General features: G+C 37.8%; 1 protein-coding gene across 25 annotated transcripts in view; it reads right to left on the bottom strand.

The window, feature by feature from the left end:
• DMD (dystrophin) overlaps positions 1-24987 on the bottom strand; it is a 1014969-nt gene that overhangs the window by 14763 nt on the left and 975219 nt on the right. For 8 of the 25 annotated variants that reach the window (XM_032449390.1, XM_015884284.2, XM_015884278.2 and 5 more), the window contains 9 exons: positions 22737-22873; positions 21926-21964; positions 17397-17462; positions 16296-16361; positions 13166-13324; positions 4953-5196; positions 4485-4608; positions 569-661; positions 330-446 (listed from right to left, as the gene is read on the bottom strand). In XM_032449390.1, coding sequence (XP_032305281.1) covers positions 331-446; positions 569-661; positions 4485-4608; positions 4953-5196; positions 13166-13324; positions 16296-16361; positions 17397-17462; positions 21926-21964; positions 22737-22873 — 1044 coding nt within the window. In that variant the 3' untranslated portion in view covers position 330. Of the gene's footprint in view, positions 1-328; positions 447-568; positions 662-4484; positions 4609-4952; positions 5197-13165; positions 13325-16295; positions 16362-17396; positions 17463-21925; positions 21965-22736; positions 22874-24987 lie in introns of those variants that run through there. The other 17 variants (XM_015884255.2, XM_015884195.2, XM_015884338.2 and 14 more) reach the window with 10 other exon arrangements.

Here is a 24987-nt window from a genome sequence, read left to right as displayed (position 1 = left end):
AAGCACTGAAAGAAATGTTGTGGCTGTACAGAGCCTACACTGCACAAACAGGCCACCCACTTGTTTAATCTCTGTCACTTCTGAACTTACGTGCTACAAGGTCAAGAATTTTGATTTCAAGTTTAATATTACATAGAAGCATGTTCTTCTTGGAAAAAGGCAGAAGAAAAACGTGGTAGGATGTACTGACATAAATCGGAAAGGGGGACAGCCTGAAGGAGAGAAGCTGTGAGAAAAGGAACGCAGCCAAAAGGGAAATGAATAAAAAGCTAAGGAGACAAGAGTCGAAGAAGGTGCTGTTTCATCCACTTATCTAGCTGTGGACATACCTTAAGGTAAAGGAGGGGCAGGTTGGTTCTCCACTTTAAACGGGACAGGTTTATCTACAGCAATTGGTAAAATAAAAAAAAGTAACAGCAAAAAAATGGAAACCAAAACCCAAACACCTGAAAACATGAAGGAAGAGAATGCAGTTTTAACTTCCGCTCTGCCCAGAACATCCACAACTTGTTTACAAGACAGTGACTCCCTCCTCCACTGGCACATGCTCCTGGGCAGCAGGGCTTACCTCTGGAACTGGGGAAGGAGTTGTTAAGCTGCTCCATCACTTCCTCCAAACCTGTGCTTGTGTCCTGGGGAGGGCTGAGCAGGTCGTCCTCGCCTGGAAATCAGATCCAGACCACTGCATTGAAGCTACTACGAAATCATTTGCTAATGTCCCACTACTGCATATGTCCCTCATGAAGCCATGCTCAGTGACTTAGCTGCATTCTCTGTTTACTACATTATGAAAATTGTCAATTTGGATTTTATTTACTATTATTCTTCTCACTCTTTTTTTATTTCAAGCTTAAGTATCTAAGGAAAATTAAATGGATTTAACACAATTAACCCCAATTTAATTTTCTAATAAGAAATTTAAGAAATAATCTGCTACGGTAAAAGAAGCAGGGCAAAATGTCTGCTAGGAACATTTAGTTCTATAGATGACGCTCCTAGCTTCAGTTCCTCTTATTCTATTAATGGTAAAAGAAACTGCTGTGGTGAGTGCTGCTATTGAGCAGCTTTCTAACAGTACTGGATGCACATTAGCGCTGCTTTGCCTAGCTGCCTATGTCAGTAGAAACCAAGATTCTCATCTGCATCACTATTAATATTTCTGACAGTTTAATTGCATCAGATTGGCGCTCTAAGAACATTCAATTGTACTTTAAAAGGGTTTAGCAGCAGTTTAATAATGCGAAATACATCTCTCCCACCGAATAATTTCTATAACCTGATCACAGGGCAGTGGCTCAATGGGAAATTCAATATATTTTATTTTAACTGGAGTTATTTTGGTCATGGCTTCCAATAACCAAAATCAATCTGTTTATTTTATTGTAGAACCCTTGCCTCTCACAGGAATAAAACACCTAAAGAGAGAATTGTGAGATCCTCTTTTACTACATTTCTTTTATCTCTATCAACATACAAAAACAATTTTGCCTTTTGTAATAATCACAGAGAGGTACATCCTTATTTTGAAAATGACTTAAAGGTCCTTTTTTCTATTACGCCTTGCTCTACTCAACTTCAGTAATAAGTAATCTGATTTGCTGTTAGCCTTGAGGTTCTTTAAACACTATCAGCGCTCCATGCTAGCGTGAAGTCTACTAAAAGAGATGCTGCTTCACAGCTGTACATATTCCTAATGACTTGGCTTAGTGTTGGCCTCACCTTTGGACCAGGAGTTTCAAAAGACTTAATGGTTAAGAATTACTTGTAACAAAATGAGGTAAAGCATCTGCAAGCAGCACGTAATTCATATGAACAGCTATTTCATTAATGGTTTAAAAAACAGCTGCTGAGACTGCTGCAGTTTCTTCAGCTTTTTCTACTGGTGTTGAGTTCACAAGCCAGTAACACTCAACTCACATCATGAGCTATTTCTGCATCAAGTGCTACACCAGCAGAGGTGCTTCAGAAAAATGAAGGTCCTTCCAGCCTCTGCTGAATGCCAAGGTGGAAACTTTGAGCAAGATCTTGCCGTATCTACCCAAGCTGACTGTCTTGTGAACATGTGTGTAGAGAACAACAGAAGATTATAAAAAGATGGCAGAAGCTCCACTGTGATGGCCAAGAACTGCCTTAGCCAAACAGGCAACAGGTACAGAACTCCAAATATCCTGGCAAGCGCTGTTATAAATTGAACTGTGTTTGCCCTCAATACTGCTATAACTTCACACAAAATGTACTGGTTTGTTCTTTCCCATTTGGATGATTTTTCTGAGCACTTCCTTGTAAATAACACAAGACACAGGCCAAGCAATCTTCAGATGTTCATTACCTCTCCACCCAAACTAGTCTTCCCTATTTGTATTTCTGTAAGGAGCATGGAAAGTTGGGTGGATCACAAATGTTCAGCTGGCACCTGAACAAACTGAAGTTCAGCAACAACCTCTTTGTTCAGAGGTTTCATGGCTCAGAGAACCTCCACTACCACTACATTACTAGAGGAGAAAGCCAAAGTTTAGAGCCTTCCAATTTAAGATTTTTTCAACTTGCCTAATTGTCTGTTTATCAAGGGATTTGCAAATTAGGCTCTGAGTGAGCTGCTGCTTTCACCAGAAACTTGGAAAACACTCCTGGTGGAAAGCTATGTACAGTAATCCCTCCTTGAGAAAGCAGAGAGACACAAAACAGAGAGATGGGTTTCCTGTCAGAAACAAAAATAAATAAAAGCTACCACTATATTATGTCATTGCCTTTAGGGACCTATAGATCCTTGGAATTTTCTTGAAAATTATCACTCCCTCATTGTTGGGAGCAAGCTTCTTGTATGGAAGCATTATTTGTAATGCCATTCTGGTTCCATTCACAATTTCAGAACACTTGAAGATATGCTTTGAAAATACCCTCGAACTACAAACGATGCTTTCTGCTGTGAAAGGTGACAGCAACATCTGTGATTAGTAATTCTTTTTATAAACACAGTTCCTTGCTGCTGACCCTGTTGCATTGCTGAGTCACAGTATGATCGTGTTGATAACAATTCAGCATCTCACTGTTGTTCCACATATTGTCTCCATCAAACAAAGAAACAAACCCATTTCATGTCTAAACATCTGTTTCAAATTTTAGTGTTTTAGCAGCTAATATGATTATGTGCATGTTAATTAATTCCAGTCTCACATATTAAACGGGAATTATTTTAGATCAGGTCAAATGAAAGGAAGTACATTATTGTATTTCTAGCGTACTAAAGGTACTAAAGGAAAAAATATGAAACTATAAGACTTTTTAATTAGCATACTTAGTGTCAGGAAATTCATGACATTTCTTCAGAAAGCCACGGAAAATTACTCCACAGCAAAATATTTCCTTACTTGTTACACGATAACAGAAGGAATTAGATGAAATTCCCATTATCTGTCACTGTATTCTTGTCCTCAGTATTTAACTTAAGTGTTCCTACGGTTTATTTCACTTTTTTTTCTTTTTCTTTCTTTTGTTTTTTTTTTTTGTGGTAGAGCCTACAGAATGCATCTTGTTTGACACCAGTATAACTTGCTATTTCCACCCACACACAGGAGGGAAGACAGAACTCCTTCACAAGATGTATCTCACATAATTGTGGCGTTTCAGACCAACCAAAACATCTCTTTCCATTCAATTTCTCACTGTGATACAACCACAGTAAAGAGAAAAGCTTCCACTTAAAACTTCCACTTCCCCCAAAAGCCACTTAGTACAATTATATTTATGAAGTTGAAAGTTATTTTCTGATTTGAAATATTATCTTGTTGAAGTAATTTAAGTACTGTTACTTAAAGCTGCTGCAATGGATGACTGCATTTCACTAACAGAAAATCCTTCCCACTAGCTAATAAATACTCACTAATTATAAAACAGACAGGAAATCAGGAAAATACTACAGAACAGCAGATAACAATTCCAGTCTCTATTCATGGCATCTCATTACTTAACCTTATTCCACAAGTCATATGACATTTACTTAGAAGAGACACTAAATGAGCTGCTGGAGAGTGACAGCTCTATCCTGCTGCTCAAGCATTGACATATTAAAAATACCATCAGCTCAGTTAACATGGGGATGATTAATCATACATTTAATCTCTTTGTCCTAATTAATACTATGTACATTTCAATCAGCCATGTTGTGCTTAATAGCTGAATGTCAATCTGGATAAAACACTTAACTAGTTTCTTTGTGATTTTGTTTTCAGAATTCAAGCCCTGACTGGTCTGTGCATTTAAAGTCAAAATATCTATGCTATTGTGCTCATCATCATCAAATCCAAAAGCCTGAGCCACAATGAAAATGTAAAGAGCAGATGACATCAAAGACTATTGCAAATGTCTACTTTTCACTTGAAGTAAACAAGGCAGCCAAATACCTTTTGCTTTTAAAGATATATATATATATATTGAAAATGGGACTGTAACTGCTTTTTATGACAATCTGAACTTCGTTATCTTACCCATGGTTTCTGAAGTCTGGCTGCCAACTACACGGAGAAGCATTGGCTGACTGCTGTCTGACCTCTGCAAAGAGGTAGAAGGAGATGATAGTGTTGTACCATTCACCTTGGCATCTGCCTGTGGCTGAAAATTGAGGGAAAAATGAAGGAATTGTTATTAACAGTTTGATACAGTTGTACAAGTCTTTCTATCTCTGCATTTTTTATTTATACCATGAATACACACAATCTTCTGCTTGTTTTTAAGCATATCCACACAACCAATTCTGAATAGAACGGAAGACTAAATAAGAACGCTGAAACATGATTTTACCTTGCCTTCTGAAGTCCCTTTTGAACAATTTAACATTTTTTGCTGACTAGTCTCTACAAATACGATTTTGTGGTATGCTATCATTATGGGCAACAGCTCACACCCTGTTTGGAAAATCACTCCACAGAGATCTCAGAAAAGGCCTGAGGACTTGCCTGCTCCAGCAGCTGCCTCAGCCTGTGCAGCTGTGACTCCAGCTGTTTGTTGTGATCCTCCAGAATCTGCATCCTGGCCTCCAGGCGGCCTTTGTGCTGGCGAAGCAGTTTGGCTTCTGCAATGAGTTCAGCATCACGGGGACTTTGTGGAGAAACTGGCATCATCTCTGGTGGGGACGGCAGTGGAGATAATCCTTTGTGATCATGCTGTTGCTTCAAACGGTCATACTCCGCTTGCAAGTTTCTGTTGAGAAGTGACAGAGAGGTAAAGCTTTACCAAGCAGAACAGCATTGTACAAGCTGTCCTCTACCACAGGCAGGTCAGAATGCTCTTCCTCTCCTGTGATGTGACACCTGCAGTGACCAGAGAGACAGAGGCTCAGCTCCAGCACCTGCCTTAGATTCTGCTGATTCTGAATCCATGTAGGATTACACCTCACAGATTTGCAAACAGCAAATAGACTGTGGAACTGTGATACAAGTATTGCCTAAAGGCTCTTTGCGTCATGAGAGTTCAAAATTAATGCCTTTCCAGGGCACATAAAGCAGAAGGTTGGCTGGGCTCCAAACACCATCCTGCTCAGTAAGTACAACATGTCCTGAGTTCAGTCTTCAGCTTTCTGCGTTTTATGGCTGCTAGTAGAAGCTGGATTGACTCTGCACTACCAAGCACAAATATACTAGTGTAGTAATTATTGCTAAAAGAGCAATCAAAGCAATTAACAAACACTAATCAAAGCTTATACAACCTGGCCAACCTACCCACTTCACAGATGAAAAAACTAAGAAAAAAAGGACGCTAAAAAATTAAGAGCAAACCACACAATTCAAGAGTTCATTTGCAACTCTGCTGTCATTAATTAGGTCATATAATTCTCCTTCCTTTCTATGTGCAATTGCATTTATAGTCTAGCTCTAAAATTAAACTGCACTGTGTTTCACTAATTCGAGGGGCTTTAATTTCCACCTTAGTTTAGACTATCTACAGTGCTACAGTCTACTGTGACATTATGGCATTGCTAAGCTTGTTTTTCTACTGCATAAAGCTCCAGTTTCACTCCAGTAAAACTCTCCATAGATTAGTATGATCTATAACAACATATTTACCTTATTGGGTTGACAATCCAACAATGGAAAAATGGTACCTGGTAGCAGAAATATCATACACAAGGGGCCTAATAACCTGCTCTGGGATTCAGTTGTTCTGATGTTCCTCTACTGCTTCCCAGAGGGGGGCAAATGGTTCTGCAGATGGTAGGTTGCTAACTGCTTACTCATCACAAGCAGTGACCCAGATTTCATTTTTTCCCAACTTGCTCTTACTTGAGGTTGTGAGATAAGGCACTTTTTCCAGTTTTGCCTGCAAACCACAATGCACTCTGACATTTTGGTCTGTAGTCTAACCAGCACATCAGAAACCCCCCAGTAAAGATTATTAAGCTCTAAAACATTTCTGAAGGTACATTTTTGTGACCAGAACAAGGGAGCAGCATCATATGGACAACGAAACAACGCCAAGGATAAAGACAGACTGCTGACTGCTCCTCAAATATTGCACTTCTATCCCGGGGCAAAGATATGGTGGATGCATCCTAACTTGGGACAGGGACAACCCTCAGAACACCATCCCTCAGGGATGTCCCACTCGCATGGCCTCACCTCTGCAGAACAAAATAAATAAATAAATAAATAAATAAATAAATAAATAAATAAATAAATAAATAGAAAAAGAAAAGAAAGAAAAGGCATTGATCCACTGATCCCTCTTATATCTAGGTTGTCTCATAACTAAGAATCTCTTTCCTTATCTAAAGCCCACACAGGGAGTGGACAGAGACTACGGAAAGAATTCAGTAGCTGCTACTAGACATAATCTGTATTATTTTTTCACTGTTTTCTGATACTACTGGCTGAATGCACTAGTGAATAATTAATAAAAATACTAAAAGGAAGAGGAATGAGAAAGACAACAGTATTGCAAAGGGTCCTGCTTTACAGTAAAGTTTACATTCTATTGATCATTCAGGTTATTTTTCACAAGGTGGCTATCAATATCCTATGAGGAGTTTCACAGATGCATAAGGCAGCAATATTCTACAAAGAGCAGACTTAGAAAGTCTCAAAGTGCTGTAAAGTAAAGATTTATTACCACCCTAAGGGAAACCAAACAAATGCAGTGGGTCATACCTACAATGTAATCAACACTACAAAGAATCTACAATTATGACTTCAAGTATCAAGACACAAAATCCTTCTAGTAACTATGGTACTGACCAGAAATTGAGCTGGTTTGAGCATCAAGAAATAATTCAGATAAAAATGTCTTCATGTCTGATACAGAATAGTCTAAAAATCTTTCTGAAATGCTAAAAAAAATAGTTGTTGTAAAGGATACTGCACATTATCCAAACAGAGGCGTCTGAATTTATCAGTTGCATGAGACCTAACATACAGAGAACTGTATTTACACAGAGGAAAAAAGCTCTAATGTCAGAAAGAAAGAAATCATTTGAAAGATGCTCTACAAACCTCCTTGGGGAGAGAACAATCTGTTTTTATTCCCACCTCTGGAATAGTTTTAAGCTATGCGGTGAAACAGAAATGCTGCTGCAAGCCAGGCATCCAAGGAAGTGTCCACAGCTCTCAGAACACAGCAACTGTGTCCTGAGGAAAGGTGCTGTCTTACATTTTCAGCATAAAAGAGAAAGGAGAAATGAAAGCATAATCTTCTGTAAATGAATGTGACTGAGCAATGACTGGCGATACTCAGAAATCCAGTCTCATTGGATGACTTTCACAACTGGATGTCACAAACAAACAAAGCTAATGCATCTTTTGATCACTGAGAAAATATATTGTACTTCAGTGAAAAAAGGAGTCAAAGAAAAAAAATAGATTTCATTAACAACGCTTGCACCTCTTCAAGCATTCATGAAGAAAAATAACAGGGGAAGTATGCAATGTAACCTTGATTTATGCAACTGGAAAGAAATGGGTAGTAAAGAGCTCATGAGTTATTAATCACATCTATCAATGGCAGGATTAATTGCCTGGTGAGAGAAATCCTAGTGGACCCCATTTGCTGAGTATTCCTCTCAGAGGCAATTGAAAATTTGTGAATTCAGGTTATTCTTCATCTGCCTACAGAAAATTAGTGGTTTGAAGAAATGGACAAAGCGGGTGAATGAACTGCCTACTGCTATTCCTCATTAGAGTGCCACTGCTTACTTATGATGCTTCACATTCTGAAGATCTAGTTCCAATTTTTCAGTGCCAAAATAAATATCAAAAGGAGCCACAGCATATTTAGAAATACATCACTTTCTGGCTACTGGCAGCTATACAGAAATAACTTAGTTGAGGAGGCCAGTCAGGCTTGTAGGAACGCTACAGCTGCTTTAAAACGGCAGCTTTGAGATTTGGCATGTCATTGCTTCTCCAGTCACTCACAGCCCATTGTGCTTCCAGTGCAAGTCAGAAAAGCAAAGGAAAGGCGAATAGCTCAGCCTGGAGATATTCTTGCTAGAGTACATCTAAGAGCTGGGAAATTAACGAGAGAACAAGAAAGAAATCTCCCTTTTACAGAATTGAGCCAACGAAACTATCACGAAACATTAATCTTTTAAGTCACTAAAAGAACATAAAAGTATTTTAATCACTTGCAAAAAGTTTTGAGATTGTCTTGTAACAAAATTATGCAGCCCTTATAATATTGGTATTATAATACATCCACATCTATAATCTATGCCATATACTGCCACAGATGGACAAAAAAAGTCCATCTTTATTGTTATGTAAATATATTCACTCTTGAAGAAATTTCTTGAATTTGTTCTTTTGGGCATTTTTATAAATGTTTGTGGCTTTGTTTCATATAGCAATACTGCCTTCAACAGCAAGATTACATTATGTCCACCGGATACACCAAGAATTTCTTTTATCACAGTATTTGATGTGACGTAAAACTAAGCATAAGTCTGAAGGCCTAATGCTCAAATAAAACAGTTTCGCCAACTGAAACTATTCTCCAAAATGTTCATATTTTAGCAAATATGAATTATTTAACAGTCAAGTTTTAGGTATAAATTATTTACAGCAGTCATATTGCAACTACAAAAGCATCAAGATCTCAAAATTCTACTAGATAAATAATTAATATCTAACAAGAGGTCCTTGGAATTGAAAAAAATAAACCACCACAAAATAAAATAAAAGCATTCAGAAGTGTGTCACAGCTAGGTTAGTTTAGAACATGGATAATACATTTCAGAAGAATTCAAAATAGGCAGCAGAACTTTTAAAACTGTCCAAAACCCAACCTCAAATTTTCAATTTCAAAGAGACTTCCTCAAGTCAAGATGGAAGTGTCTGGAGACCAGAAATTGCAGCTGAAAACCAAATGGAGGTCAGAATTTTATAAACAGCTCAAATGAGATGAGGAAAAATAAAAACAAGAAGCAAAAAGGAGAAGGGCTTTTTTAAAAGTAGGAAAGAGCGGAGAGCAGAATAAAAAGCAGGATGATAATGAAGTGTTTTGAATATCTTAGTATTGCTTCTTGTTGGTACTTCATGCAAATTTCCCAATAGCTGCTGAGAAGTGAACACATATGCTGTGACTGTAACTATAAAATAATAGAAGACACAGCAGGGACAGCTAAATCCTCACCATCAAAATCCATCAGAAGTGTATGCAACAAAATTTCTGTCAATACAGGCATGAAAGGATGACTGTTTTTGCCTTCTAGCTGTGTACCTTCCCAGGAACAAATAACACATCTAGCTCAGCACCAGGAAGGAGAGGCTTTCTGGTGACAAGACCTGAGATATCTACAATGAAAATGAAACAGTCCAGTCACCTTAAGGCTGAACTGAGTACTAGGAAATCACAACATGATTTGCAACACATCCAACCCTGTTTCCAGCAACAGATTCACCAAGTCTTCATGCTAAGGTAATAAACAATATTTACCAGCAGATTATTGTTAGAAGTAATGTGAATTAATGCACCAGAAGCAGCGTGATATGAGGAATATGACCACACTTTGTTGACCACCTTTCTAACAGCCAAAATGTTTTGAACAGACTCATAGGAGAAAGACTAGAAAAGATAAATCTAAAGGGACCAAACCATTTTTTAAAGATAGGAAAGTATATGACTGGCTCCTGACTGATCCCGTCTGAATGGTTTATTTTTGTGACAGGAATCAGTTTCCTGTATAAAATCAGTCACCTTGGTGTGATAACCTATCAGGACAAAAAGCAACAACATGTTCTCTTTTAAGCTTCTGTCTCGTTATTTTAAGTACAAGTTATTTATAGAGGTTTTCAAAGATGTCTGCAGAGAGACAAAAGTCATGATTTTGTCATGATCAAGGAAAACTGCAGCAGTGAGGCACCCACACTGCCCTGAAGAAGCAGACCTCTTCGTCCCTGCTGCTTTTAGACCTGAATCATCCATAAAAGCAGAGCCTGCATGCAGCGGCATCCAGCTAGGAACTAAGCCTCTAATAGCAGAAATGTGCAAACCACAGACTATAGTTCAGCTTATACTTTATGGCTCTTGCTAGCTTGGCAAGCCTCGGAGCAGGTATTTTTGAAGTACAGTTCTCCTCTGTTATCTCTGAATGCGTTAGTCCTCATCGGTAGTTATTATATGAAATAAGGTTAATACTACAATTTAAGGCACACGCTCCCCAAAGGAATTTTTTAGAACTTTAAGTTCTGTAACTCAAGGTAACATTATACCCATTTTTTTAAATCTAAAACTAGGTTGCTTTAAGAGTCATCCTGCTTTCAAGTGAGCAACATTTGAATAAAGACAGAAAGCATTCTGATTTTTGTTCTTTTTCCATGAATTACTGACCTGGTGTTTTTTGAAACATCAATGTCCCTGAAAACTAAGCTATCTTCTCTTATTATTTCTATTGTATCAATTACCCAATACTTCTAAACTACAGAAGCCCTGAAAATGTGAAGCAGGATGTCTTATTTTAAATTACTGATTCTCCTCCACATTAGAAAATACTTTGGCTTTAAGTATGATGTATTAGCCTGGAGTTTGCTTCCAACAAAATCTGACTGCTGTTTGTTGAAGAAGGGCTTTGTTTACGACAGTTTTCTGTCCCAAACCTCATCTTTTACAAGGAATCTCTACATTCTCCCAAATCCTCCTGAAAAATTTTAGTTCTTGACTGTTCCTCTTTATTTCTCAGTCGCCTGTTTATTAACTTTGCAAAGCATTTAAGTAACAGAAGCACAGCAGCTTCAAACAATGCCTTGTCCTCAGCTTAACGACATCTGGACAAGCCAAGTTCAACTTCATTACAGCTACTAATGGACTATCCACAGAGTAAGGGAAGTCAGCATTTTCAAAAAGAGGTGGGGCTCGGGCAGGGGTCTGTCAGACATCACACCAGCCTTTTTCCAGGCAGGATAAAACATTTCTCCAAGTCTTCTCATTGCTACTGATCTCTCACATAAAGCAACTACACTTAGCAATTTGATCTAAACCTTGACATGGCCTGAAGATTTTGTAGTTTGATTCAGAGAGGGTACAATGCTACTGGAAATAGAAGAGCATGAGAAAAAAATGGTGGATTAGAAGTAACTTTTATATTTTAAATTTCAACTTTAATGAAAGAAAACAAAAACAAACAAAAAAAAAAAGCAACCTTTGTGAAACGAAATACTAGATGTATTAAATACTTCTGCCCCTGGAGATTTATTGAGAAAGGTCAACATGAAAGTAAAAACTGTATTTATGGACAAGAGGCTCTTCTCTTTTCCTGGCTGAAGTGCATTATACAGAAATACAGACCTAATCTGCAGGGGACTAGCTGATGCAAGTCCATAAGGAAGCACATGGCAGATTTACATCTTCCCCCTATTCTAGGTGACAGAATAGCTTATTTCAGGTTTCTTTATGCCAAAATCAACTCAAGTTGTTCTGCAAGTCCAGGCTATGCTCTTTGTGAACAAGTCCTAACCACGGTCTTATAGAGAGGATGGCGTGATGGAGGCACTATAATTGATTGCTAGCATCAAAAGAAGACTTCTGCATGGAGAGAAGATCTACAACACTGCCAACTCTTGCGGTTATTTCCTTGACATTCCTAAGGCAAATGATTACTGCATTACACACTCAACATAAACAAGACAAAAACATCTAGCTCTTGCAGAAACAAGAAAAAGGAGCATGAAAATGCCAGCATACTATACCATAAAAGCTGAAGACAGGAGAAGGCAAACAAAATGTGCTTTCTGTAGATTTAGTAATTTTTATCTTACATTCTTATTTTAGAAGCTCTTGGTTGCAGCTATTAATCTATCAATGTCAAGATCTACCGGTTTTTTATGTTAATGGCATGCAGCTCCGTTGTACCGTAGAATCAGGACTGCAGTGTTGTGATGCTGCAAGAAACCATTTGGGTTTTTGTTGTTGTTGTTGCTGTTGTTTTTTATTAATGAAGGCAACTTCAATTAAACTTCAAATTAGGAGTGTTAAATGGTATTTAGTACTGAAAAGCTGAAAAAACAACAAAAAATAAAACCAAAGAAATAGAAAGAAAAATGGATCCACGTTTAAACTACTGCGAAAATCCCATGTTTTCTGAAGTAAATGCAACTTTCAACTTTTTAAGTTATTTTATCCCTAAAATGCTACAGGGTGAATTCTATCTAGATGAATAGCAGTTATTACAGATTATTTCAAATGAATTGAAGTCTTTTCAGAACTTCACATATCATTTCTGAGAAAAGGTCTTTCCAGAAACCTCCCTTTGCCTCTTCCAAACTAGAGTGGAGAAACCAGCACACCTGTTGTTCACGTAGCAGCAAAGACTGGTATGAAGATCATTGCTATCTTGGAAATAAAGGAAATGGTGGAGAAGGAAATGTTATGAAACACAGCTAATAGAGCTTATTGGAGGTGACACTGTAATCACAAGCATATTAAGTGACATTTTTTGCAGCTCATCATTTTGAAGGTTCAATGCTGACTCATCACTACACTGAACATGGAATGAGTTAATAACGATGCTATTTCAGACTCATCATCTCTCTTACAGAGGAAAAACCATGAATGGCTTAGGCAGACTTAATAGAATGAACTTAATTTAAAAGACTTCCTAACTGCAGGGTTTTAATAGCTTTCCCTCTTCCCATTTGTATCTTTAGTGTGCAGATGATCACTGCTGCTGCTGACTGTAACCCACCGATTTTCTTCTTCCAGATCTGCAAGAATTCTCTCCAGTTCACCTCTTTCTTCGCTCTCCAGAGAAATCAAGATCTGGGCAGGGCTTCGTGGCTGACTCAGGGGTGATTCCTGGTTCAGGCTTTGGCAGTAGTGCTGGATTAACAAGTGTTCATCATCGCTGGAAAACAGGAGGATAAACCAGGCTGCTCTTAGACAGGAACTCATTTGTAACAACTCTTTGTAACAAAAAGCATAGGAATATGCCTCAAAACAAAATCTACTCAACTGCTCAACTTAGTCTATGGCAATTTTCCCCTTCTGCAGAACCGACCTCTCTTTCCCTCTGCTTCTCACATATTTAAAGCATAGTTTGGCTACTGCTGACAATCACAGCTTTCCTCTTTTGCCTAAGTGAAATCTGCTCAACAAAAAAATCTAATCCTGCCTGATTTATGTTCCACAAAGGTTATTCAAGAAAAGGAAAGGCATCTATTTTTATACAAACTCTTCTTATTTAATAAAGGCATCCAAATACTTACCTTTTTTACCCTATAAACTTGTAAATGGAGTGAAATAAAAGAAATATTGACTTAATAAAATAAAATCATGCAGTTTCTCAGTGAGGAGTTGCTTTCTTTTTCTTTTGGAATTACAAGTGATATACACTTTCAGAATATAAATATATTCTATTTAATATAAGTGAACAATTTCTTTGTTTCATTGCCCCTGAAACTATCAGGCAATTGAAACAGAGAAGTCTCTGGGAGAAAAAAGCAAAGTGAGTTCTGAAGACCTTAACTATCTCAGAAAATTAAATGGCTGTATTTTCAGGCTCTAAGGAATGGCATTCAGACCCTAAAGCAATGCAGCTAACACCAGCAGTAACTGTAAGAAGCCATGAAACATAGCAACACCTCCAGCCAATCACAGAAAAAAACTATTAAGTTGTTGTGAATCTTGTTTTTATGGGAATACATACAACAACAAAATATTTCAGTCTAGCTTAATTTTTTTCCTGTTACCTCTGTAATCTAGAATTTAACTGACATTTGGAATAGCTGCTATTGCTCAAAATTCAGAATATTTCTTCCTGCATCTTATTACTGAAAACGTTAATGATGCCATTTTATAGACTGCAGGAGTGTTAAAGCAATGCAGAACATATTACTATTAGTTCATAAATGCGAAATACTACATTTTTCACAGGCATAATTTCTTCTTCTTAAACAAAATTTTAAAGACCTGCATATTCCTGAATTTGTAAGCAGCTTAAGCAAATTATCAGTGAAAAATACTGCAGCATAATGCCATTCCCCAGGACATTGTCTTGTGTGATTTTTAACCTGTGTGCATTTATGTATATAACTATGATGACAATGCACACTGAAATATTTTGTATCTGTAGATACTGTCATTTTCTCCTTATTTTCCCTCAACAACATCCCCATATTTACTGTGTTCTAACTGTTATTTTAAGCTTAACCCTATGAGAACATTAGCAAATATTGATGGTTGGAATAGATGATCTTATAGGTCCTTTCCAACCTTGTGGTTCTATGATTCTATGAAATAATATCTATAGGGCATCAAACAAAACTCAGTTACACATGTAAATTTATGGAGAGCTTTGATTTTACTGCAATTTAAATCTGGCTCTTGTTTCTTACAAAACACAGAATACTTATTCTAACTTTTACAATACAAACTAAGTAATGAATTGGCTGGATAATCAGTGGTTATATTATTAACTTAATCACATTAATACAGCTTTTAATTAGCTAAAGAATGAACAGATTACTGAAACAAAGCTTTAATAAAAACAATACAGCTTATGTATGATTTTCTGACTAAGGGCAATGAAATATTTTAATGAGAACAACAGGAAAATATGTAATAATATAATGACAACAATCCAAAAGTGACAGTCAGTTTGGGAAACAAAGTTCTCATTAACTGACTGAAACTACCTTGACATTGCATATGTGTTAGTTTTCACTTTAACTTTCTGCTCTGGGAAACAGCATATTAAAACAATGTATTTGGTTGTACATACAATTTCCTTTCAGTTAGTTGGCAGCAATCCTACCTATCCAAAAGAGAAAGCATTTCAAAACACTGACTCAAACTACTTTATTACTGTCTGTGAACAGTTCTCTGGCTCACAAACATCCTTACAAGTGATTTGGAATCTCAATTTATGAATGAAAATTGGCAGTACAGCACTTTAAAGGAACTCTGACACCAACTCATTAAGAAGATTCTGTCTGAATTTTCAGAGAAAATCCTCAAGCTGTGCTAAGCATGAGACTAGTACAGAAAAACAGATTAAAAAAAAAAAAATTGAATGATTTGGTATCTGTGGTATGACTTCTACACAGTTCATTAATTAAGACCTAATTTTCAAGCACCACAGTGACTTCTATACTTCTCTTCTGTGGTCAAACATACTACTCGTAGTTCGTTTTCTGGTTCTATGCCATTTAATTCAGAGAAGAAATAAAATCAAGAAAACCATGACAGACAAATATATCACAGTTGAAAACCACAAAAAGGACTCAGTATGACGTCATACTGAACCATTCTTGAAAACTTTCAGACTACGTTCCTCTAATTCTGTATGTTTTTCCTTTTAAATTAGTAAAAACGGTGCTTATTAACAATATGTCTATCTTAAAGTTTACTGCCTTTAATATATTATGGTGAGAATGATTTGCTTGTGGCTTACACTTGTAATATATTTCTCTTATTAACCGGCCAAATTTTTATGCACAGCCCCAACAGACTTTTGATTGACATTCTGCCCCTACAGTAATTAAACATGATTCACTGCAGTTCAGATAAAAGGGATATTTTTTTTATCTTTTTCCTTAGAACACATTAGATGAAGTACATTTATTTTCCAGTAATTTGGAAAGTATTTACTGAATATTTTTTTGAGAAAATCAGTTGTTTTATTTTGAAAGCATTAATCATCTGTTGCACAAATTCAGTATTAAGGCCATGAATCTAGACACTACTATTTAAACTGAAAGAAAAGAGTTCGTCATGAAATGGAATTGGGTGTGGTGCAGAGTACTACAGAATTTCACTACAAGTTATTAACCTCCACAAGAAAACTCACGTCAAAAATACTAAAACGACCTACTTACATGCTCTCATTAGGTGAAATACTGTCATTTAGGTAAGAACCATTGCTGTTCTCCATTTCTGCTAGCCTGTGGAAAAATAAACAGACTCATTAAAATAAATAAATCATACTTCCCATAAACCTTGTTTGCTTTAACATTCCTGAAAGAGTTGAAGAGTGTGATGGTTTTGATGACTTAGAGAATTTGAAACCCAGATGAATTTACGCTGTTGATTACAAAAGGTTCTGCAATAAGCTATCATGAATAACTGCTTTTTCATTACGATGACCTGGCTACATTCGCTTTTTATCTCTTCAAATTTTCAACTCTTTTTCTGAGATTTTATTCAACTCATTACTAATTAATTCCACAGGAACAGAATGGCCTTACAGTGCCAGGGGACTACACAGATTGTTTTGTACCTGGCAATGCCATCATCAGAACTGAAATATTAGGCATATCTTATTGGTTTTCAAAAGCCAGTCCCCCCTAAACATACGGCGTAATTCCAAGAATTATCATATTATGATATCGTCAAATGATTTTGGGGGACAGAATGAGGAGGTTGCAATAACATACATTATCTCAAACCTTGCAAATTTGCTTCCTCAGTGGAGAAGCATGTTATTTTTCCTGCCTCTGCAATTAACCCACTTTGTTGTTCTTAAGAGCTGTATGAAAGAGAACTGTAGCTGTAATATACCAATGATTTTTATCCTCCAAACTGAGGAAAGATCCTGTTTGTTGTAATCCATGTGGTGAATTACTTATCATTAAAAAGGCATTTGAGTTTGTTGTAAAGTTTGGAGACTTCCGCTTTTCTGAACTGTATGATTACACTGGAGTAATTAAACCCTGTGCAAACTGAGTGCACAGCTTAACAAAGACCCCCCTCCCAGGGAACCTAGCGGCCATTTCTAACCATGCACACGCACTGGCATGCAAGTTAGTGGAAGGCTGGTTAGTAGCAAAAAATGGGTTAAACCCTGCATTTCAGAGCCTGGAGAAGAAATCCCCAGACTTTACATTTCTGTAAGACCCACTCAGGCAGCACACAGCCTTTGGAATTTTTTAAATGATTGTTTCGAGAAAGATCTGCCTAACGTCCAGCTGGTCTCATACCTGCTAGCATAATGTTCAATGCGTGAATGAGTATCATCGTGTGAAAGCTGAGGGGACGAGGCAGGCCTATAAGGCAGAAAACACTGATTAATCACAAACAATACCCCCTTAGAAGTAAAAAGACACTTAGCTACGTCTATGCCCTCACATCTCACATGTAAGCCTTACGCTTACACTGTGTTTGACAAACAGCACGTTGTAACTGTGACCACGCATGGCGGGCACCTCCTCAAGCCGGAACGTGGTGTTTTGTGGTACCACACAAAGCACTTTCACCATTTGGCAATCCATCTGTTGCAAAGACTCCTCACACAAACCCCCCAAAAATCGTTTTCCAGATTTGTAGATGAGCCCTTGCCCTCATTTTCCCCTCACACCTGCCTACTCTATCTGTAATTGTGCCTGGCTCATGGCTCCAGGCCCGCTCTGAAGGCCCTGCTGTCAGGTGTTGCTGGAGCCCTTCCACTGCCTCCCCACTGCCCACAGCAGGTCCCTAACCCAGCAGTAGCATGTTTCACCTAGAAAAGCCTCCACATGCTACTCCACCAGCAGCCAGAAACATTAGATGGCTGAAACGAGCATTTAACACACTGCTAAAAGTGACGAGTTTTGTTCAGTCTTGATTCTGGAGAATATCTTGGTCAGGACAATGTCACCTCTGCACTTCAGAAACACGTGCTTGCAGGAAGCACTCTGACTGCCATGTGGGCTTTGCCTATCTGCATGTGGCAGGAGGTACTCAAACAACAAAACATGATGCAGCTTTCCAGATTGTACAATAATCCCTTATTTTAGATGGATCTGAATTCCCATCTCTTACAACTCCTTTTAGGACTGTTGATCAACGAAGTGTCTTCCCTTCATGTTCAGTTGTTGGACATGGTGGGTTGGGCTGGTTCTGCCTAACTGGCATTACACTACATCTCAAATGCAGAAAAAATCTGTTTTGTATTTACCAGTTATAAAACAGAACTAATAATCTCATGATGCTTAATGCTTCTGTGCTAGAGCTTGATCATCCTACAGGAAATCTGCTAAGAGATCATTATACTTTATTGGTCATTTTCCAGTTTCATAAGCAGCCTGCGAAAGGCTTTAGAAATATTAGGATTTTTCAGAATTCATAGAATGATATGCGCCATACAAAACAGCCAGTGCCTCAAAGAATGGGAAGGCTTTTCTCTTTAAGTTATTATGGGTCAAGTGTCGTGAATCTCATTTTGTCTGAAATGAGCTTTGGCCTCCAAATGTAATTTTTCCCACTACGTATTCAAATTACACCAGAGAAAGCCAGTGGATAAATACTCAGTTCAGCGTTTCTTGGTAAAACAGACATTCATTCAAATGGAAAACTACTTGCCTGCAATTTTGCATAGTATTTTGCATAAGAACTTAAATGCTGAAGGGGAGAGAGGAAAGGATACAACTTCTCTAGATTGTGTGGATTATCAAGCAAAATAGTAACTACTTTCTGACAAAATGATGTTCTCATTTTTTGTTAGACAGGCAGTACATGTCCGGCTGACCTACGCTGGCACTAGCAATGAAAGAAGAGGTCTTGTTTTCAATGCACACACAAATGCTGCTGCTAGTACTGTTTGTGGATTAGGAAATGTGTACTAAAAGCAGCTTCAGTTTGGAACTGGATTGTTCTCCTGGTCCCTTTTACTCTGTGATTTCACACATTTGTACCACTACAAAGGAGATGGCAGCACTTGTCTGGGACCAACTGGGCAGAGGAGGAACAGAAGCAATATGTCTGTCTTTTGGCAGTAGTACAAGGTGAAAGCTTTGCCTGACTGTGTAACTGCATACTTGCTGCTTCAAAACTAGGCTTTACATTCAGAAGTGAACAAAGTGTGCAATATGCTATTTATTTTTTTTTTAAAGACAGCCCAGTGTTGCGTAATGTGTTGGAGTTTCCTATGCCTCTCTGCCAACTTTGTAGGCATGGGATAAGTCTACACTTCCAAGTTTGCCTCTGCTTCAGAACATACTGCAATGAAGATCTACTCCACTCAGATTTTAAAAACTTTGCTTATTAAAGCAAACCTGTTGGGATGCAGTTTTCAGGTTAAATTATGCAGCTCAGAGGTACACCTTTGCCAGTACCTGAGAAGGACTGGGAATAGCTGATAGCTGTGCTGCACTGCAGGCTGCTGCAGACACAGTTTTAGATGACCATCTGTGCAAGAGCTCACTGGCCTCACCTTCTGAGCACATGTAATCAGCTCATGTAATCAGTCTGAACATTCAGTGAGAAGGTCGAGAAACAGCCAATATTTAACCAAGATAGTCATTCCTTTTACAAGGGCTCCACAGCTGTATTTCTCAAGCTGGTGTCTGCAGCAGTAGTCTGAGGAATTCCATTCAAGTCAAGTGGTAATTGAGCAGCAAACACCTCGTCCTGCAATTCCCTGCACTTGTGGAAACCTGGCCGACAGGAGGAGGGCATTTTTTGTGCTATCCAGCACTGCAGTTAATGGCTCTTAAAAGAGCAGAATCAAGTAAATTGTTTTTGTGCCACTAAGAGTCCACAGTCCAAGTAAAAAGACAAAAATGCTCATAAAAAGCTGTAAGCTGCCCCTTTAATGCCTGGCAAGCAGAATACATATGTGCAAAATGCTGGATAATATGTGACCTGAATCGCTTACTTGTAGCAACACATATATATATATGTATGTACATATTTATAAATGAATTCAGATATCATAACGTATGCTAGTGCCAGAATAGCCACAGTGCTTTTGAATTTGGTCAGGTTATGCTTTTCTGCATCACTCTGAAGAAAACTGAAAAACTGGTATGAGAATACAAAAAAAATGCAATGAAAACCATAGTAGTATGTTTGCCTGCCAAAGCTGCAGTGAGCCCTGTAACTGAAAAAATAGCTTTAAAGCTTGGTAGTTCAGTAACTTATGCTGTGACCCTGGTGGTCTAGCATAAAGAAAGGAATGAATCTAGCAGAACAAACAGCAACTCCCTCCAGCCAATAGTTCTGTTTTTTGTTCTTTTTTTTAAAAATTCCTGTTTTCTTGTCAGACCAAAAGAAAGGACCGTTTCCAGGAAGACGAGTTGGTCTAATAAAAGGTGCTGGTCTTTCTCCATCCAAATCCTGTCTCTGTGCATCTCCCAAGCTTTCTTAAATATTACACGCACATTTAGCTCCCTGTAGTATTCAACACTAAATCTTAGGTGCGATGCTATCAGTGTTGGCATATGTGAAGTTATTATTGTAAGTGAACTAGTGGCAGTGTGCCTTACAAACAAGCACGTTATGGCAGCTTAATTTCATGTTATGTCAGACACAGCAATGGCATTCCGTATTATCCAAGCATTCTTTAAATGGTTACTTTTAACTTCTTGTTCTAAAGGGTAAGGAATCTATGGACAGTTTCATATACAATATGCTGCAATCACCCCATGTGCATTTATAAATGCAAATGCACCCTTAAAGTTCAAAGCCACTCTATTTCAGTCAGGATTCAGCCTTCTGGCAGCTTTGTGGGTAGATCCTTAACCATATGTGGTTTGCAGAAATATACATTTCTTGTTTACACAAAGTAAACTTCCTAGAGGACGAGCACTGTGTTTGACTTCCCAGTGGTCTGTGCTCCAAATGAAAACTATACATCAGTATTCCAATGTATTCATTTCATTCTTGTTTATTCTACCAAAAAATCAGTGAAGGTGCAAGCCATATACATTTCACCATATGGAAATATATAAAATTCTATTTATTAGTCTTGTTATCGATTTGTGAATTAAAAATAAACCTTATTTAACATTGTTCTGAAATCTTCCATGTAACACTAGTAGCAGCAAATGCCACAATGGTAAAGATATATCTTTAGTTTATGGTAAGGGTGTTACTACAGCAGTAAGATGATGCGTGTGCAAGAATGATGCAAGAACAAAAGTTCAATCCACAACTGAAAAACCCTGCTTTTTTAACTTCTGAAAAAATATACAGTAAACATTTCCCCATTTCAACCTGCCCTCACAAATCGCATGTTAAAAAAAAAACAAAAACATAGTAAAACGTTCAGTGAGTTCTGGATTAATTGGGGCATGTGAGTGTGCAGGTGTGCATGGTTGTGCAATAAACAAGATTATAGCTTTATCTACAAAACAGTATCATTCCTGAAATTGAATTAAATCCGTTCAATACGTATCTTTCAAAAAGCATTTTGTATACACATAGAGGGATTGACACATTCAGAAACACAGGCTTTGAAATGACAAACTCTCATAAGCATTAGTAAGACTGTACCAAAATCCCTGTTAATTCCATGAAAATACACAGTCCAGGAAGAGTATACAGAACACATTTCATGATTGCTGGAAGTTCCTGGATTTATCCCATTCTCCTCATCTGGGATCAAAACATTCCTTTAGAGAGTGTACCAAAGAATATTATAAAGAAAGAAGGAAATGAACTTATGCAAAACCAAACAAAGAAACAAACAAAAAAGTGAGGGAACGCAGCAGCAGTAGCAGCAGCAGCACACTTCAGCAAAAGTACTCACGCAGAATCTACTGGCCAGAAGTTGATCAGAGTAACAGGACTGCAAGACAAAAAATGAGGAGGTGAAGAGAGAGGCAGAAGAAACTCAGCAGCAAAATAATTACAGAAAGATTAAAAAAAAATAAAAAAATCACAACAACTAAAAAACAGAAATCCAATAGACCAACATGAATGATCATGGAGAGCAAAGAACCAAAAAGAGAGAAAAAAAAAATAAAAATCTAAAATTAAAAAAGAGAGAGCGAGGACAAGCTGTGTGCAATTGCCATTAAATTTAAGTGATTAAACTTACAATAAAACCCACCAAAATAACAACAACAAAAAACCCAACAAAGGGGAATGGGTTACTCATCAGTTTCTGCATGTGTATTATCGCTTTTTTTTTTTCCCCCCACAACTTACTTCAATGTCATTTAATAAGACTAAGTTTACAGGGTGAGAAGAGACCGGAAGAAAAGCTTGCAAACAGAAAACTAATTAAAAAATACCTATTTGGAAGGAAATAAAAATTCAATGAAGAGATCATCAGTTTCCAAAGAGCCGTGTCAAAACTAAACATTTATAAGGCTGTCAGAAAGCATTTTTTTTTTTACTGACTGAAGTGGAAGAGTCTGTAAGGATGCGTACGTAAACATATAATAGGAATGGCAATTGGAACTCCAGCTTGTGTTTTCCTGCCAGCCGTGGTTAACAAAAAATGAAAGAAAGAATGAGGCTTTATGCGTGTAGGAAGTGAAGGGAGTTGGCACCAGCTGGGAAGCTCAAAGAGCATACCAAATACATTGCTACTAAGAAACTTTAGAGCTACTCACGTTTCCATGTTGTCTCCCTCCAAGACAGTCTGCACAGGCAGGTAGCCCATTCGCGGGTGTTTTGCAAAATATCTTTTTGTTCGAAATTTGTTTTTTAGTACCTTGGCAAAGTCACGGACATCTTCTCCAGAAGTTGTCTGAAAGCCACAAATCACAGTGAAATCATTTTTCACGAGACGTTATTGCTTTTGGTTGTCCCTTCCTTTGCTTTGGAGCCACACCAAGTAGGGTTGCCAAAGACTTGGCCTCCAGAACCATACATTGTATTTATTAGTCACATCAAAATGTACTACAAAACAGCACAGCTAGAGGGGAGGAAGAAGGAAAGGGGAAGCTCCATAACCCATGACAGACTCATGCCTCTTCTCAATGAGTTAAAGAGGACAAAAAATAATTAAATGAGAATTAGTCATTTTCTCATGCGACCTGGGACTTTCCACATACTTCCTGTGCAGCACTAAAATGGGTGCAACAGCAGGTACATGGCTGCTTAGTGGGACCTGCCACCTGCCTGACTGGCTGAATCCTGACACTTGCTGTATGCTCACTGCTTCCACCTCCTGGATCTGTCAGTCCATGCAAGCCAGGGCAATACTGGTACCTTTTTCTTTGCAGTTTTCCTTCTCACTCTTTTCTGCCATTAATATTTTGATCAAAGAAAAACAGGAAGCAGGTAAGAGCTGCTGAAAGCTCTTACATCAGTTACTACTTCTTGCATCTGCTTAATCTGAAGCTAAGAGGCATTTAAGATCGATAACCTGAGGAGAGTACAATTTACAGAAAGTCTTCTATTCCATTGCCTGCACTCAGCCTCCTTTCTCTTATAGACACCAACAGAGGAGCACAAAGTGCAATTAGTTTCCTGAAGACCAGAATGAGTCATAAGGAGTTCAAACATGTCTGCTGTGAAGATGTAACACTTCTTGCAAGCCTGATTAAGAGTCAGACAATTTTCTGAAGAATTTTAATGGAAGACTTCAGTTACATTAGTCAGGCAGCACTCCACTTTTTACACCTCACAGAGAAGCTTGACCCTGAAATACTGCTTTTCTACAGTAAATTAAGTTCATCCTGACCCACATAACGATATCACTTCTTCAGTGTATCTAATTTGAAGGAAAGAAATGAGGGAAAGTTAATCTTTCTGACATTTTATAATGAGCTCTATGCCTTCTATTTCAGAAAGGAAGGAGGTGCTGGGATCCATCAGTCAAGCCCACTTTTGTGGAGCTGCTGATACACAGATGTATCTATTTTTAATGATTGCTCAGGTAGAAAAATTAAGCATGCTCTAAAAAATAATTTGCAGAAAGACTGAGATGCATTAACAGAAAGGACAAATGTTCTTCCCATACTGAAGATACCTATAAGCTTCATGTAAAGCAGGAAAGAATTTGACTCTCTTTCCAGGCATTTTTGTATGAAAATTCAGTGTGATCAATGACTGGTAGAGAAATAATACATCAGAACCGACAAGCCAGTACAGTGGCATTCATATTTCCAAGAAACTATGATAACACTTAGCAATATTTCAATAAACCTGAATTAAAGAAAGGGAGAGATTAAGTATATTTGAACCAGCCAGAGGACTCTGGAAAGGGCATTTACTGATGTGGTCTGCAGTAAAAGTAGGAGATCCCTCCCCTGAACACTAGTTGCAATCCTACAGTGAGAATCCTTAACAAGGTCAGCATCATGAGACCAGTTAGAGTAATTCAGCTGGGAAATCTTTTGATATCTAGTCTTGGTACAAACAGATTAAGCACAGCTTTCTGTTCATTTTGCTGACTTGTGTCATTTATAAACATTATTCCTGCTTTGCCCACTTCTAGTGTGTATTTTCAGTGTGAACACTTTTAACTGCATTTGATTGTAATTTGATTGAAAGTGTTTTTAGGCCCAAAGAGTAATAAAACATTCCTTGATTTGACCTTCTTGGGACACATTATCTCTCCTGAACTTTCCAAGACAGCCACGCAGCAAAACAATGTGCTTGCATGGAAATATCCTGATCTAGTCTGAAAGCTGGTATTACAAGCATCCCAAGAAGTATGTCTTCCAGTGACAACTTGAAACACCAAGAACCTCTCCTGTGATCCAGTTTCAATGTCAAGGAGCACAGGAATGGCAAAATAAAATAAGTAAATAAATAAATAAAGATTACTACTTGAACAAGCTGATAGACTGAACCTATTTTCATCCACACTTCCTGATTTATTCCACAGAAGTTTTATGCTACACAATTTTCAGA

The sequence above is a fragment of the Coturnix japonica genome, chromosome 1 (assembly GCF_001577835.2).
Source record: "Coturnix japonica isolate 7356 chromosome 1, Coturnix japonica 2.1, whole genome shotgun sequence".
Lineage (NCBI taxonomy): Eukaryota > Metazoa > Chordata > Aves > Galliformes > Phasianidae > Coturnix > Coturnix japonica.
Note: the sequence above shows the minus strand (reverse complement) of the source record. Positions and strands in the feature narration are given on the sequence as shown.